Source organism: Gouania willdenowi, chromosome 6 (assembly GCF_900634775.1).
Source record: "Gouania willdenowi chromosome 6, fGouWil2.1, whole genome shotgun sequence".
Lineage (NCBI taxonomy): Eukaryota > Metazoa > Chordata > Actinopteri > Blenniiformes > Gobiesocidae > Gouania > Gouania willdenowi.
In genome coordinates this window covers 63,898,984-63,911,849 of record NC_041049.1, presented here as the reverse complement: position 1 = coordinate 63,911,849, position 12,866 = coordinate 63,898,984, and the positions used below count along the sequence as shown (strand labels likewise).

General features: G+C 45.2%; 1 protein-coding gene across 2 annotated transcripts in view; it reads left to right on the top strand.

The window, feature by feature from the left end:
• cttnbp2 (cortactin binding protein 2) overlaps positions 1 to 12,866 on the top strand; it is a 114,898-nt gene that overhangs the window by 83,906 nt on the left and 18,126 nt on the right. For both annotated transcript variants that reach the window (XM_028448958.1, XM_028448957.1), the window contains exons 7-9: positions 2,512 to 2,662; positions 10,568 to 10,756; positions 12,313 to 12,430. In XM_028448958.1, coding sequence (XP_028304759.1) covers positions 2,512 to 2,662; positions 10,568 to 10,756; positions 12,313 to 12,430 — 458 coding nt within the window. The remainder of the gene's footprint in view (positions 1 to 2,511; positions 2,663 to 10,567; positions 10,757 to 12,312; positions 12,431 to 12,866) is intronic.

The following is a 12,866-nucleotide window of genomic DNA, read 5'->3' as shown; positions in this document are numbered from 1 at the left end:
CATTGCCTCAACGAACCGCAGTGTGTCCCACCAGCCGCCCACCCCCCCATATCAGAGAGTGGAGCTAAAGCCCTGCCAAATGAACCCGATTCCCAGAAGCCACCGGGGAATGTGCAGTGTTGTAACATCTGATCACCAAGTTATTTAGAGTGTGATATCCAACACACACACGCACACACACACACATACACACAAACAAACAGGAGCCTGTTTTCCTGAGTTTTTTAGTAGCTGTGACTCAGTATACTCAGATTTCCACTGGGAATCCAAACTGCAGGATTTCTGCTTTTTCACTGGTTTAATGATGTCATTCACTTCTGTAGGAGAATTTTATGATCACAAAGTTGATTGGCAATTATTCCGGGGCCTGTTTTACTAATCAGAGTTTTACTTTGTCAGAAAGGATCAGTGCTCAGATTAAATGAAGCCTACTGCAGATCCAACAGTTCTAGTAGTTCAGGATAGGAATTTTGCACAATCTCAAAAACTACCGTAATTCCCGGACTATAAGATTACCGGACTATAAGATTACTGGACTATAAGGCGCTACTTTTTTCCGACGCTTTGAACCCTGCTGCTTAATCAATGATGCGGCTAATTTGTGAATTTTCCCAGTTCTACAAGTTTCATGTCACCACAAAATTGTGCTCCGTCACACGAAACCTCCATTAACAGGAGTACAGCAGCCTGCCTACCTGCCCATTCTGATTGGCCGAGTTGTCTGAAAGGCACCATCATCAGCCAAAAGGGTGCAGCCTATGTTAAGCTGCAGGTTTTGTGTGGATTTTTCTTAGAAAGTTGCTAAATTATTGGAATGATTCTAATATTACGGTGCGCTTTATAGTCCGGAAATTACGGTAATCAAAAACCATACTGGGTTGTTCAGACTAGAGCTTAACATTTTTCCCCAATGAAGCTCATTTTTTGGGCTTAATTTCGATCGTTATTCCACAAGTTTAGGCCAGGTTTGGACGCTGCACAGTAAATAAATGGTCAGGTGTCGTATTTCGATTAGCGCAAGAAAGACACACTGTTTATGTACTGCAACTGTCTGTTGTAGTACGTAAATTTGTCATTTGTCATGTTTATAGTTTTATGCAGAATGAGGAACTAGTAAAAAAAAAAGCTGATATTAAAGCAATTTGCATCGGATCAACATGCGCGCACGGATGTGTTGGGTTGAAATTATTATTATTATTATTATTATTATTATTATTATTATTGTTATTATTATAGTGTTTCTGGTTTGTTTTTGTTATTCGCACCATCCATCAAGTTACATTTTTTGTATTGTTTTTAAACTATACTTGGTGAATAAAACCGATTCTGATTAAAGCTCTAGTTCAGACTGCTCGATGCCTGTGTCTTGGAACTGAACCTGCACATCGGACACACATGGACACACACTTGTCGTCCGTGTGCGCCTCCATGTTGTCTGTGGAAAGCTGAGTGTGGGCGGGGCAGTTTATGTGAGAGGCAGACGGTTAGGGAAGAAACAGGGAGAGTAGGCACTCTGAATATATATATAATACATAAACCACACTGACTTGTTGTAAATAATTTATGCCAAATCCTGGATACATATAACAAATCTCCCAGAGCTACTTTATATATATCTATATTTATCTATATATGCACCCTCTTGCCTATCCACTAAAACACCTGTAAACCAGTGTTATTGAGAACAAAAATAACAATGGACTGTCTGTCAGGAGCGTCCAACTCATTTTAGTTCAAGGGCCAAATACGGAGCAGTTCGATCTTAAGCGGGCCACAGCGGGAAAATAAGCAATTTCAACATTATTGTGCTCTAGTTTGCATTTCTACGTGTACATAAAATATTAAATATAATAATGATAATGCATTGGATTTTATATAGCGCTTTATCATCGACACTCAAAGCGCTTCACAGAATTCAGGCATTATTCTTTCACTCCACACGTGTGGTGGTAAGCTACTATTGTAGCCACAGCTGCCCTGGAGCAGAATATGTAAGAAAATGACAATATCTAAGCAATAAGTGACAGATATCAGTCCCAAAAGGATCTTCAATTTAAATTTCCTAGATTTTGCGACCAATCTCTATTTAATTAAGGGCAATAGTATCTAATAATTTGAGGAAAATTACAGGATTTTGTTAGTTTTTAGTTTTTTTCAACAGTTTAACAGTAAAAATCATACGACACCGGGAAAACAAAAAGTTTCATTTATACAATGATTTATGTTTTCTCCTATGGACCGAATTGGATGCTCTAAAGGGCGGATTTGGCCCCCCGGTCCATGAGTTTATGTCCTTGCTGCTAGTTAGTGCATGGGAGTTTACAGCAGATTATTCTAAATATCCAAAGAGATACAGTATTTAGGAAAATGCAGTGAATAATATGAGGTTAATTTGTCCTACGCCTTCTGTGAACCTCTAACTTAATGAATTATTGATTTCTTTTCTGAACCATTACTAACTTCTAAAAACAGATAAAAAATAATTAAATGTGAGTAATTCTTTCCCTCCAGCTGTGTGGAAACGCTGCTTTCTGCTGGAGCTGCTGTGGACTCTGTGCTTGCTCGAGGACAGACTTCGCTCTTCCTGGCCTGTGAGGCGGGAAAACTGGACTGTGCACGAGTTCTACTGCGTGCCGGAGCAGACCGCTCACTCACCACTGCGGTATGTTTGACTCTTAACATGTAATCTTTTATTAATGCATCCAGAAAACCATAATAATCCATCAAATGTACAGTATACCAAACCAGCCAACATGTTCATAACGTTAAAACATTGGTTTGATTCCTAAATTAAAGGTTTATATTGAAAACTATCAATAGGTGGTTTAACGAGACATAAAATCCTATTTTATTTTCTGAAAACTAAACATTGAAGAGAAAATTACTGTACTTGCAATGTGTTTGTTTCATACCTTGTAATAGCAACACTTGGTGTTTTTTTTATTGTATTAAAATGTAGCAATTAGAGAATAGAGGCTTCATCTCCTTTTATTTACAGTAACTTCCAGAGTACAAGTTACATCTTTTTTCACTTGAAATTGCGTTGAAATTGGTTGCTTCTTGTACGTCTACTCAAGAGTGCACAGATCAAATGTTGTAATGCTTGTTTTGATTGGTCTTCAGACTGCAGTGCACAGTATGAGTTTATATAACGGCATCATAATATGAAAGAAGCACCATTAAGAATATCAGACTGAGTCTGAACAGCAGGAGATCTGCTGCAGATGAACACTGATTAACATGATGGTGCATTCAAAGTCATCATGGAAAATTCTTACTAACATATTTCGCTAAAACAAAACTGTTTGGTAGGAAAAGCATGAACCGGCTGCTGCTGTATGAGCTCTTTGTGTATAAAGTTAATCTCTCATTTCAATCTTGACCTGATTCACATGAGGAGTTCACAGCCCTCCTGCGTCGTGCATGTTCATTCCTGTAACAGCTTCCTGTGTCTCTACGGTAACCATAGGGGTCCTGTAGCTGGTTGCTGTGGTAGCATGTGATTGTAGTTAGTTAGCTTCTTTGTTCTACATTTAGCTGAGCTCTCCTGCTGAGCTGCCACAGTCTCCATAGCGTATAGAACATCTCCAGTGCTCAGCTATTTTTAGTGCACAGGAAAATGTTGGCCAGTGTGCGTCAGGTCAAATGTAATGATTTAACAGTTTGAGGACGCCTCAAACTGGGTTAAGGGCACATGCTAAATGTGGAGTGTGAATAAGTCACTATCCTGCATTTTAGGATGTTTTAAGATCCCGATGCAGAGATGGTTGCCAATGCCAACCATCCCTTGAAAAACAGATTTTCCCTTTTCGAGCACAACACTACCTATCCCTTATTACACCGATAAGGGATGCATCGTGTCCTGTATTTCTGTGAAAATTGATTCTTATAAATCCATTCAAATGGCCACATTTCCCATGACTTTAAATTATTGTATTTTCTTCAATATTCGCCTCTGAAAAGCTAAGATGTGCTTCACAATATGATATAATCCACTTTCTTTGGTGTCAGCTTAGTAAACAGAAGGGTGAAGAAAGAGAGCAAATAACTGCAGGTTTGGCTAAACAGAACGAACAGAGAAAAAGAACTGTTCCCTTTCAGTCGATTCACTCGGTACAACACATATAGTATGGGATATCACGCCCCCGCGTGGCCTACTGAAGAAAACCTCTAATCACGCCTTTAAGGCAGATGATCTGTGATGACGTAAATGAGGCTCCGCCTGCCTCATAAATACGCTGTCATCACAGTCATCCTTCAGTTCTTACGCTCTTCACCTCGCTAAGAACACCTCTACCGAGTGGAGCTAACAAGCTGCTGCTAGTTAGCTCTGTCTCTGCCTTGGCTACTGCCTACTTAGAATTAGTTTAACTGCTCCTGTTGGTGTTAGCAGCTGCTGCTGCTGCCCGCGGAGCGCTAGTTCTATTAACAAGCTTCGGTGTATCAAAATGAGCACGAAGGCTAACGCAAGGAAGAAGTCTTCTGTTCGCCCCTGTCCTCAGGGGTGCGGCTTCTCCTTACACGAAGCATGTCCCGTCTGCCTGGGAATAGTCCACGCCAGGAGAGCGTTGACACAGCCCGAGTCCTGTGCGTTTTGTCGCCAGCTTCGGCGTTCAACCTTGGAAAGGCGGGTCACTTTCGTGGAGAAGGTTCTGGGAAAAGCTGCGGTCGCACGGCATGACCCTCTCCTATCCGAGTCTAGGGACCCGGCTTCGTCCGAGTCTGGTGATGAGGAACCTGTGGTCGAAGTCCCCGCTACTAGCTGGGCTGACCACATGGAGTACGTGCACGGGTTGGCCGAGGTCGAGCCGGAGTTCTCCGAGGGCTCTAACCTGCCTCTGGTAGGACTAGAAGCCGACCGTGAGGACGATGACGTGCTGGACATCGGTCTGGACGTTCATGGTTTGTCGGAGGATGAGCTAGATGCGTTGTCGCCTGGAGAATGTGCCGCCGCTGCTGCGCCGGTTAACCAGGACGACACATCTTTCTACTCTCTGTGCCGCCGTGCAGCTGAGAGGCTGGAAGTGGAGTGGCCCTCTCCTCCCCCGGTTCAAAAACCGTCACGGTTTGCGGGATTTTTTCTCCCTCCCGAGCCTAGGGTGGTTAAGAATAGCCTGCCCATGTTCCCGGATTTTATCTCGGAGTTGACATCAACATGGAACAAACCACTGTCTACCCGCGTCACGGTGCCCGGCTATGGACAGTTTTTGGATTTGGATGGAGCGGAAAAGGCTGGCTTAGTCAACCCTCCACCTATGGAGCCTTCTCTGGCTGCGTATCTGGCGCCTTCTCACAACCATGGCGTGAGCGGCCCCACATCGCTTCCTTCCAAGCACTGTAGATTTTCCTCCTCGCAGCTGGATAAAATCTACAGAGCACAGGCAGGCACCGCTCGTGCACTGAGCTCTGTCACCATGCTGCAGACCTATCAGGCTATGCGGCTGGCTGAGCTCAGTTCGCTGCTTCCCCCCGACAGCTCTCTGGCTCCTCTTCTTAACGAGGTGAGGGTCGCCACGGATTATATCCTCCGGGTGTCCCGCTGTGCAGCGCTCTCCCTCGGCAGAGGAATGGCGTCTACCGTGGTGTCACAGAGACACCTGTGGCTGACTCTATCGGATGTTCCAGAGAGAGACCGGGCCGTTTATTTGGACGAGCCGGTATCTCCCATGGGTTTGTTCGGGCAATCTCTTGACGCCATTCAGGCACGTTTTGAGTTAGGGAAGAAACAAGCTGAAGCCCTGCGCAGCATCATACCCAGGCGTGACGCTAAGCCCAAACAAGCGGCAGGTGCACGCAGGCCTGCAGCGCCACCTCCGCCGCCCTACAAGAAGGCTACACCTCCGTCAGGTTTCGGACAACCGGGGAAGGTGCAGCCTCCTGCGCCGCAGGTTCCTCGTCATGCTCCACACCACTCGGCTTGGAGCAAAGGTCCGCCGCAGGGCTTCCAAAAGGGCCCAGCGCATAGGCGGAAGAAGCCACACACCTCCTAGCAGTGGGACTGAGTGGAGAGGGACTGAAGCAGCAGGGAGACGCTGCTGTCCCTATTTTGTTGCCGCCGAAAAGGCGCCGGCCGAGTTCTGTTCAGGGGCCCAATCCCAAAAGGCATTGTTCTCTCCTAACACAGTCTCCCAAGCACAATCCCCCCATGCACACAAATGCACATCTGTTACCTCTGTTTATAAACCCCAGTTCGGGGGTGTTGAATGTTTCTCAGGTTACTGTAAAGTTTTGCAATGTTCGTCACTTTCTTGGTGCCCCTTTAAAGGTTCACTCTGTGCCTACTGCAAATATGCCCATGTGGCACTCAATAAAAAGTGCATTTTGTATACAAAAACAAAGAAAAACAACACAAGCTCCAACTCATGTAAACCTGGTCGGTCATGTGAGGCTGCTACCCCCCAGCACGCTAGAGGGCAGCAGCACTCCACCCACAGTGCTACAGGTCAGTCCGCTCGCTGCCCACCTTCCCAGGTGGCGCGCATGCGCACTCACCCCTTGGGTAGAGAGGACCGTTGCTATGGGTTACCGGTTACAGTTCCGGGTCAGACCTCCACGCTTCACTTCTGTAATAAACACAGTGGTAAAGAAGGAGGCTGCAGCTGTAATGAGGGAGGAAATACACACGCTTTTGAGCAAGAAAGCGGTGAGAGTGGTGCCCACTTCGGAGATGAAAAGAGGTTGGTACAGCCGTTATTTCATTATTCCGAAGAAAGGGGGGGGACTCCGTCCTATATTAGACCTGCGAGTGTTGAACAGGTATCTGCGGACGTACAGGTTCAAGATGCTAACACTCAGACAGCTACTGAGCGCTATCAATCCGGGGGATTGGTTCACAACTATAGATCTCACGGACGCTTATTTTCATGTGGCAATACACCCGGACCACAGGCAGTTTCTAAGGTTTGCATTCGAAGGTGTAGCCTACGAATACCTTGTGCTTCCGTTCGGTTTGTCGCTCGCCCCTCGCACCTTTACCAAGTGTGTCGAGGCGGCGTTAGCTCCTCTGCGGGAGAAAGGCGTGCGTGTCTTAGCCTATCTGGACGACTGCGCTCTGTTAGCGAGTTCGAGAGAGCAGTCAGCAGCAGATCTGTCTCTTGTTCTGTCCCATATCCGAGCTCTGGGCTTTTCAGTGAACATGAAAAAGAGCTCGCTGACCCCGAGTCAGCAGTTTTCTTTCCTCGGTCTGGAGATATGCTCTTTAACCGGCCGAGCGCGTCTGTCGGAGGGCAGGGTGGCCGCGTTTCACCGCTGCCTCGCTCAGTTTCAACTGGGACGCAAACTACGTTTCCGATTGGTCCTGCAGCTTTTGGGCATGATGGCGTCTATGATTGCTGTAGTGCCGCTCGGACTGTTAAAGATGCGCGCTTTTCAGCGCTGGTCTCGCTCACACCGGCTGTGTCCACAGCGTCACCTCCAGCGGATGTTGATAATAACTCCGTCTTGTATGATGGCTCTCCACCCTTGGAGGGATCCCGGGTTACTAAGCCAGGGCTCCCCGGTAGGGAGGGTGTGCTTTCGCAAAGTGGTGACCACAGATGCCTCCCTGATGGGATGGGGGGCTCTGTGCAACGGAGCAGCAGTGAGAGGACTCTGGACCTCAGTACAGAGCAGGCTTCACATAAATTATCTGGAGCTGCTGGCAGCTTTCTTGGCCCTGAAGTATTTTCGCTCTGTGCTATCAGACCAACATGTTCTGATCAGGACGGACAACACTACAGTGGTCTCGTACATAAACAGGCAAGGGGGTACACGATCACTTCCCCTGCTAAAACTGACTCACTCTCTGTTGATGTGGGGCAGCGTTCATTTTCTGTCTCTGAGAGCCACTCATGTTCCAGGACGCCTGAACCTGGGTGCAGACCTTCTCTCCAGAGGGGGTCCCCTTGTGAGAGAGTGGAGATTACACCCTTTGGTAGTGGCTCAGATATGGGTTCGATTTGGCAGGGCGGAGGTGGACCTCTTTGCTTCCAGGGCAAACGCCCACTGCCCCCTGTTCTTTTCCATAACAGACCACAATGCACCTCTGGGTATGGATGCGCTAGCGCACCCATGGCCCAACATGCTCCTGTATGCGTTTCCCCCAGTAGAAATGATACTGCCTGTGTTGGAGAGAGTGCGTCGTCAGGGTCTGTCCCTGATTCTGGTGGCCCCTCGGTGGCCTGCGAAATCATGGTATGCCGAGATAATCAATCTACTGGCAGCGGAGCCGTGGCAGCTTCCTCTACGCAGGGACCTCCTTTCGCAGGCAGGTGGAGAAGTGGTTCATCCACGTCCGGAATTGTGGCAGCTACATGCCTACCTGTTGAACGGTCAAATTTAATGGCTCAGGGTCTGCCCCCAAGTGTGGTGGCAACGATCCAGAGTGCTAGGGCATCATCCACTCGTGGCTTATATGCTTATAAATGGCGAGCATTCGAGCAATGGTGTCAGGACCGAGATGTACTCCCATTTCAGTGTTCGATTGTGGAGATTTTGACTTTTCTTCAGGAATTGTTGGATAAAGGTCTGTCCTTTTCCACTATTAAGGTTTATTTGGCGGCTATATCTGCCTGCCATGTTGGTTTCAATGGAGTGACGCCAGGTGCGCATCCGCTGGCCATGCGTTTTTTAAAGGGAATTCGCCGGCTGAGGCCTGTGGTGAAATCCATCATCCCCTCATGGGATTTAACTGTAGTGCTGGATGCTCTCTGTGGCCCCCCTTTTGAGCCTATGGAGTCAGCAGATATGAAATTTCTGTCATATAAGACTGCACTACTTCTCGCTTTGACCTCCGCTAAGCGAGTGGGCGATCTTCATGCTTTATCAGTGCATCCTTCTTGTACCCAGTTCACTTCAGATGGTTCTAAGGTCACATTACGCCCAAACATGGCATATGTGCCTAAGATCATCCCTTCAGCTCATAGCTCCATGATTTTTGAGCTAATTAGTTTTTGCCCTCCTCCTTTTGCATCTGAGGAGCAAAGGAGGTTACATTCCTTGTGTCCTGTACGTGCTCTACGTGAATACTTAGACCGCACTAGGAGTGTGCGTTTATGTGACCAGCTGTTTGTGTGTTTTGCTAATCCAGCTAAGGGTAAAGCCCTGTCTAAACAGCGGCTTTCTCACTGGATTGTGGAGGCTATCTCCCTGGCCTACAACAGCAGGGGTCTTCAGTTACCTCAGGGTGTAAGAGCACATTCGACCAGGGGCGTATGTACATCGTGGGCTTTGTTTAGGGGGGTATCTTTGAGTGACATCTGTCGTGCTGCCAGTTGGTCATCACCACACACTTTTGTTCGGTTTTACCGTCTGGATGTAACGGCCCCTTCGGTGGCCCATTCGGTTCTTTCCACTGGGTCTAGCATGCACTAGAGGTGCTGGAGGTTGGCTTCCGGTTCATAGCTGCTCTGCGGGGCGTGTATACATGTCCCATACTATATGTGTTGTACCGAGTGAATCGACTGAAAGGGAACGAAATGTTATGTCTATAACTTCTGTTCCCTGAAGGAGAGGAACGAGGTACAACACTTCTTTGCCCCGCTACACAGATGGGCTCGGTGAAGAGCGGCTACTGAACTGAAGGATGACTGTGATGACAGCGTATTTATGAGGCAGGCGGAGCCTCATTTACGTCATCACAGATCATCTGCCTTAAAGGCGTGATTAGAGGTTTTCTTCAGTAGGCCACGCGGGGGCGTGATATCCCATACTATATGTGTTGTACCTCGTTCCTCTCCTTCAGGGAACAGAAGTTATAGACATAACATTTCGTTTTCAAACCTTACCCATGATTGTTACTCACTGACCTACTCACTGCATATTTATTTTACAAGAGTGGTTCTCGACTCGTGGATCGTGTCACAAAATAGGGTCACACTCCCATTTTCAGTTGGCCTCTTTACCTATGACAGCAGATGTTATGTTTTACAAGCTAAAGGACGTTTTATTGAATATATTTGTATGATTTTGGGTGTTTCTCCCTTTTTAAATTGAACTTTTCGAGACATTTATTTGAGTTTTGTAGATACAAAGTGCACTTTCACTTTACTTTATTGTTGTTTGTTTCATAAATTCAGTAAATTTGAGTGTTAACTCTTATAATAGTGTGACTATTCCTTATTTCCTGCTTCCCTGCTGTGGTATTCTCTATTATCTTTGCTATTAACTGCTACATATTTTCATATATTGGTATTGAAGTTGAGAATCAACATATTAATATAATGTTTAGGTAATTGTAGAGTAGTGTTTTAGTATCACAAAATGTTATTGCACTAAATTAGCACTAACACATGAGATAAACATTACTTAGTGGAGCTGCTATCTGTAACAAAAAGTGATTTCGGACAAAGTTTACAGGGGTGCGTTTGTCCCAAACTATGAATTTGTATAATTTCTACCATTTTAGTAACAACATCCCTGCTTCCTTTAGCAAACACCAACATGTTTGACATCCTTTGTTTCCACATTCTCTGTGAGAGGAAGGACAATACTACGTCAGCCCAGAGGAACGATACAGAGTTGCTCCCTATCCATAAGTTGTCCTTGAATTACCGTATTTCAAACTAATCTCACCTTGCCCTGTCTGCAGGATGGCTGCACCGCCCTGCACGCTGCAGTGCGCTCAGGACATGTGGACACCCTGCGTCTCGTCCTTAACCCCTCCGTTGCCCTGGCCCCTGCCTGCCCTGCAGCACTGGGACTTCCTGCTGCTCTGCTCAACCACACCAACAGTGATGGCTGGACCACTGCACACATGGCTGCTGCTTTAGGCCTCAAGGTAAACATGTAGGAAGAACATCAATCACCAACCAATTCAGTTGTAGATATCTCAGTCCCTACAAATACACAAATTCAATGAAACTGCACAATAATAGCAGCGCTCACAGTTGTTCAATGTTTATATCACATGATGGCAGTCATTTTTTATCTCAAACTGTATGAAAGAACTCTTATTCTTGTTCCCAAAATCCTGCCATTTTCCCCAAATCATTCGACAATATATCTCTAAATTAAATGAAAATTGGTTAAAAATAAAGGAAATTTGTTGCTTGTATATTGTTAGTGTCTTACATAATCATTTATACGTGGAAGTGCAAACTAGGGCACATTATTGATAAAATTACTTGTTTTCCCACCTAAAATCTGCAGTTTAGAACAAACTGCCTCGTATGAACTAAATTGAGTTTGTGAGCCCTGTTTTAGTTTTGAAAATTAGATTGGTGAAAATTAAAGATTAAAAACTTGCCTGCATTAAAAGCAACGTTGTTATTTATTATATTGTATTGTTGTGTGTGTGCATGACAAGTTCAATTCAGTTCAACTTTATTTATATAGCACAAATTACAACAAAGTGCTTAACAAAATATAAAGTCCATAGTAAGAAAGAAAGAACCCAACAAGATCCACAAGAACAAGCATTTAGCGACAGTGGGAAGAAAAAACTCCCTCTTTTTTTTATAGGAAGAAATCTCTAGCGGAACCAGGTTCAGAGGTGGCATCCATCAGCTTTGACTGGTTGTGGTTAGTGAACAGAAGGACAAACAGAATAGGATAGAAGAATAGTCCATCCAAGTGTTCAAGACTAGTTGAGCCACGAACCATTGATCAGGAACCGCCAGCTCCAGCATCAAAACACCTGAAACAGAAAAGTGAGCCCTCGGAGGTCGAGGAGAAGGCACAGGCTGCAGCAAAAACATGATACACTCGTTCCTAGTGATTAGGTTAACATAAAACGTCTTGCGACGTGTTCCATGCTCTGAAATGCTACCACTACAGACAAAGATTTGTCTTGTACTGGTCGCACGTAATCATATATGGGGTGGACATCAGTGTAAATGGTGTGAAGCAGTGTGAGCAGTATGATGGGTTATGCAACAAGTGTGGGGGGTTGTTTACAACCAGGCACAACTGTGTCTGACTGGACATCATCCCATTGCAGCCCATTAGAGCTATGTGTAGATGGTGGATCGTGTTTGAATATAATATTGGTGTTCTACTACATAATCCTCGTTTTTAGTTCTTATTTTTAGGTTTAGGGCTTTTTTCCAAGTGGTTAGGTTAACGCTATTATATGGTATATGTTTTAGCAAATAAGCAGGTTTTGAGTTTACTTTTAAAAGTAGAGAGAGTTGCAGCCTCCCGTACTAAGACTGAGAGCTGGTTCCAAAGGCGAGGCAATTGGTAGCTGAATGCTCTGCCTCCTGTTCTACTTCTAGACACTTTAGGAACTTCCAGAAGACCAGTGTTCTGCCTGGGGCACTAACAGGTCTCTAAGATACACGGGAGCTTTATCATGTAGAGCTTTGTATGTGTGTGGTGTGTGTGTGTGTGTAGGAGTGTCTGGAGGTGCTGTGCAGCTACAGTGAGCAGGACATTGACAGGAGGGATAACTGTAACCGCACTATTCACGACGTGGCGACCGACGACTGCAAAGATCTGTTGGAAAACCTCAGTAAGTGAAACGTTTAGCTCCACGATCAGATGGAGAAACCACACAGCTGTAACACAGGCTTTGTGAAATTAGCCCTCACATTATTTCTTTAGCCAATCCACAGTCCTGTTGGGTCTGTTCTGTTTTCGCATTCACTCTTGCTTGATAGCTTTAATTCTTGTATATATCTGTATTATATTTGTATTTTTATTATTATTTTATCTTGTTATTTTTGTTCTACTGTAATGTTTGCACTTGCATTTAATCCTTATTTAATTAACAGTCTTTTACTTAATTATGTACGTTTTCTTCTCTCTTTTTTCTTTCTTTCTTTCTTTAGTGTTTATTCTTTTTCTTTGTAATATTTCTCGAGCCTCTGTAACACAAGTAATTCCTCCCCGGGAAAAATAAAGTATTTCTAATTCTGATTCTGATAACCGTCTATTGTTCTGTTGGA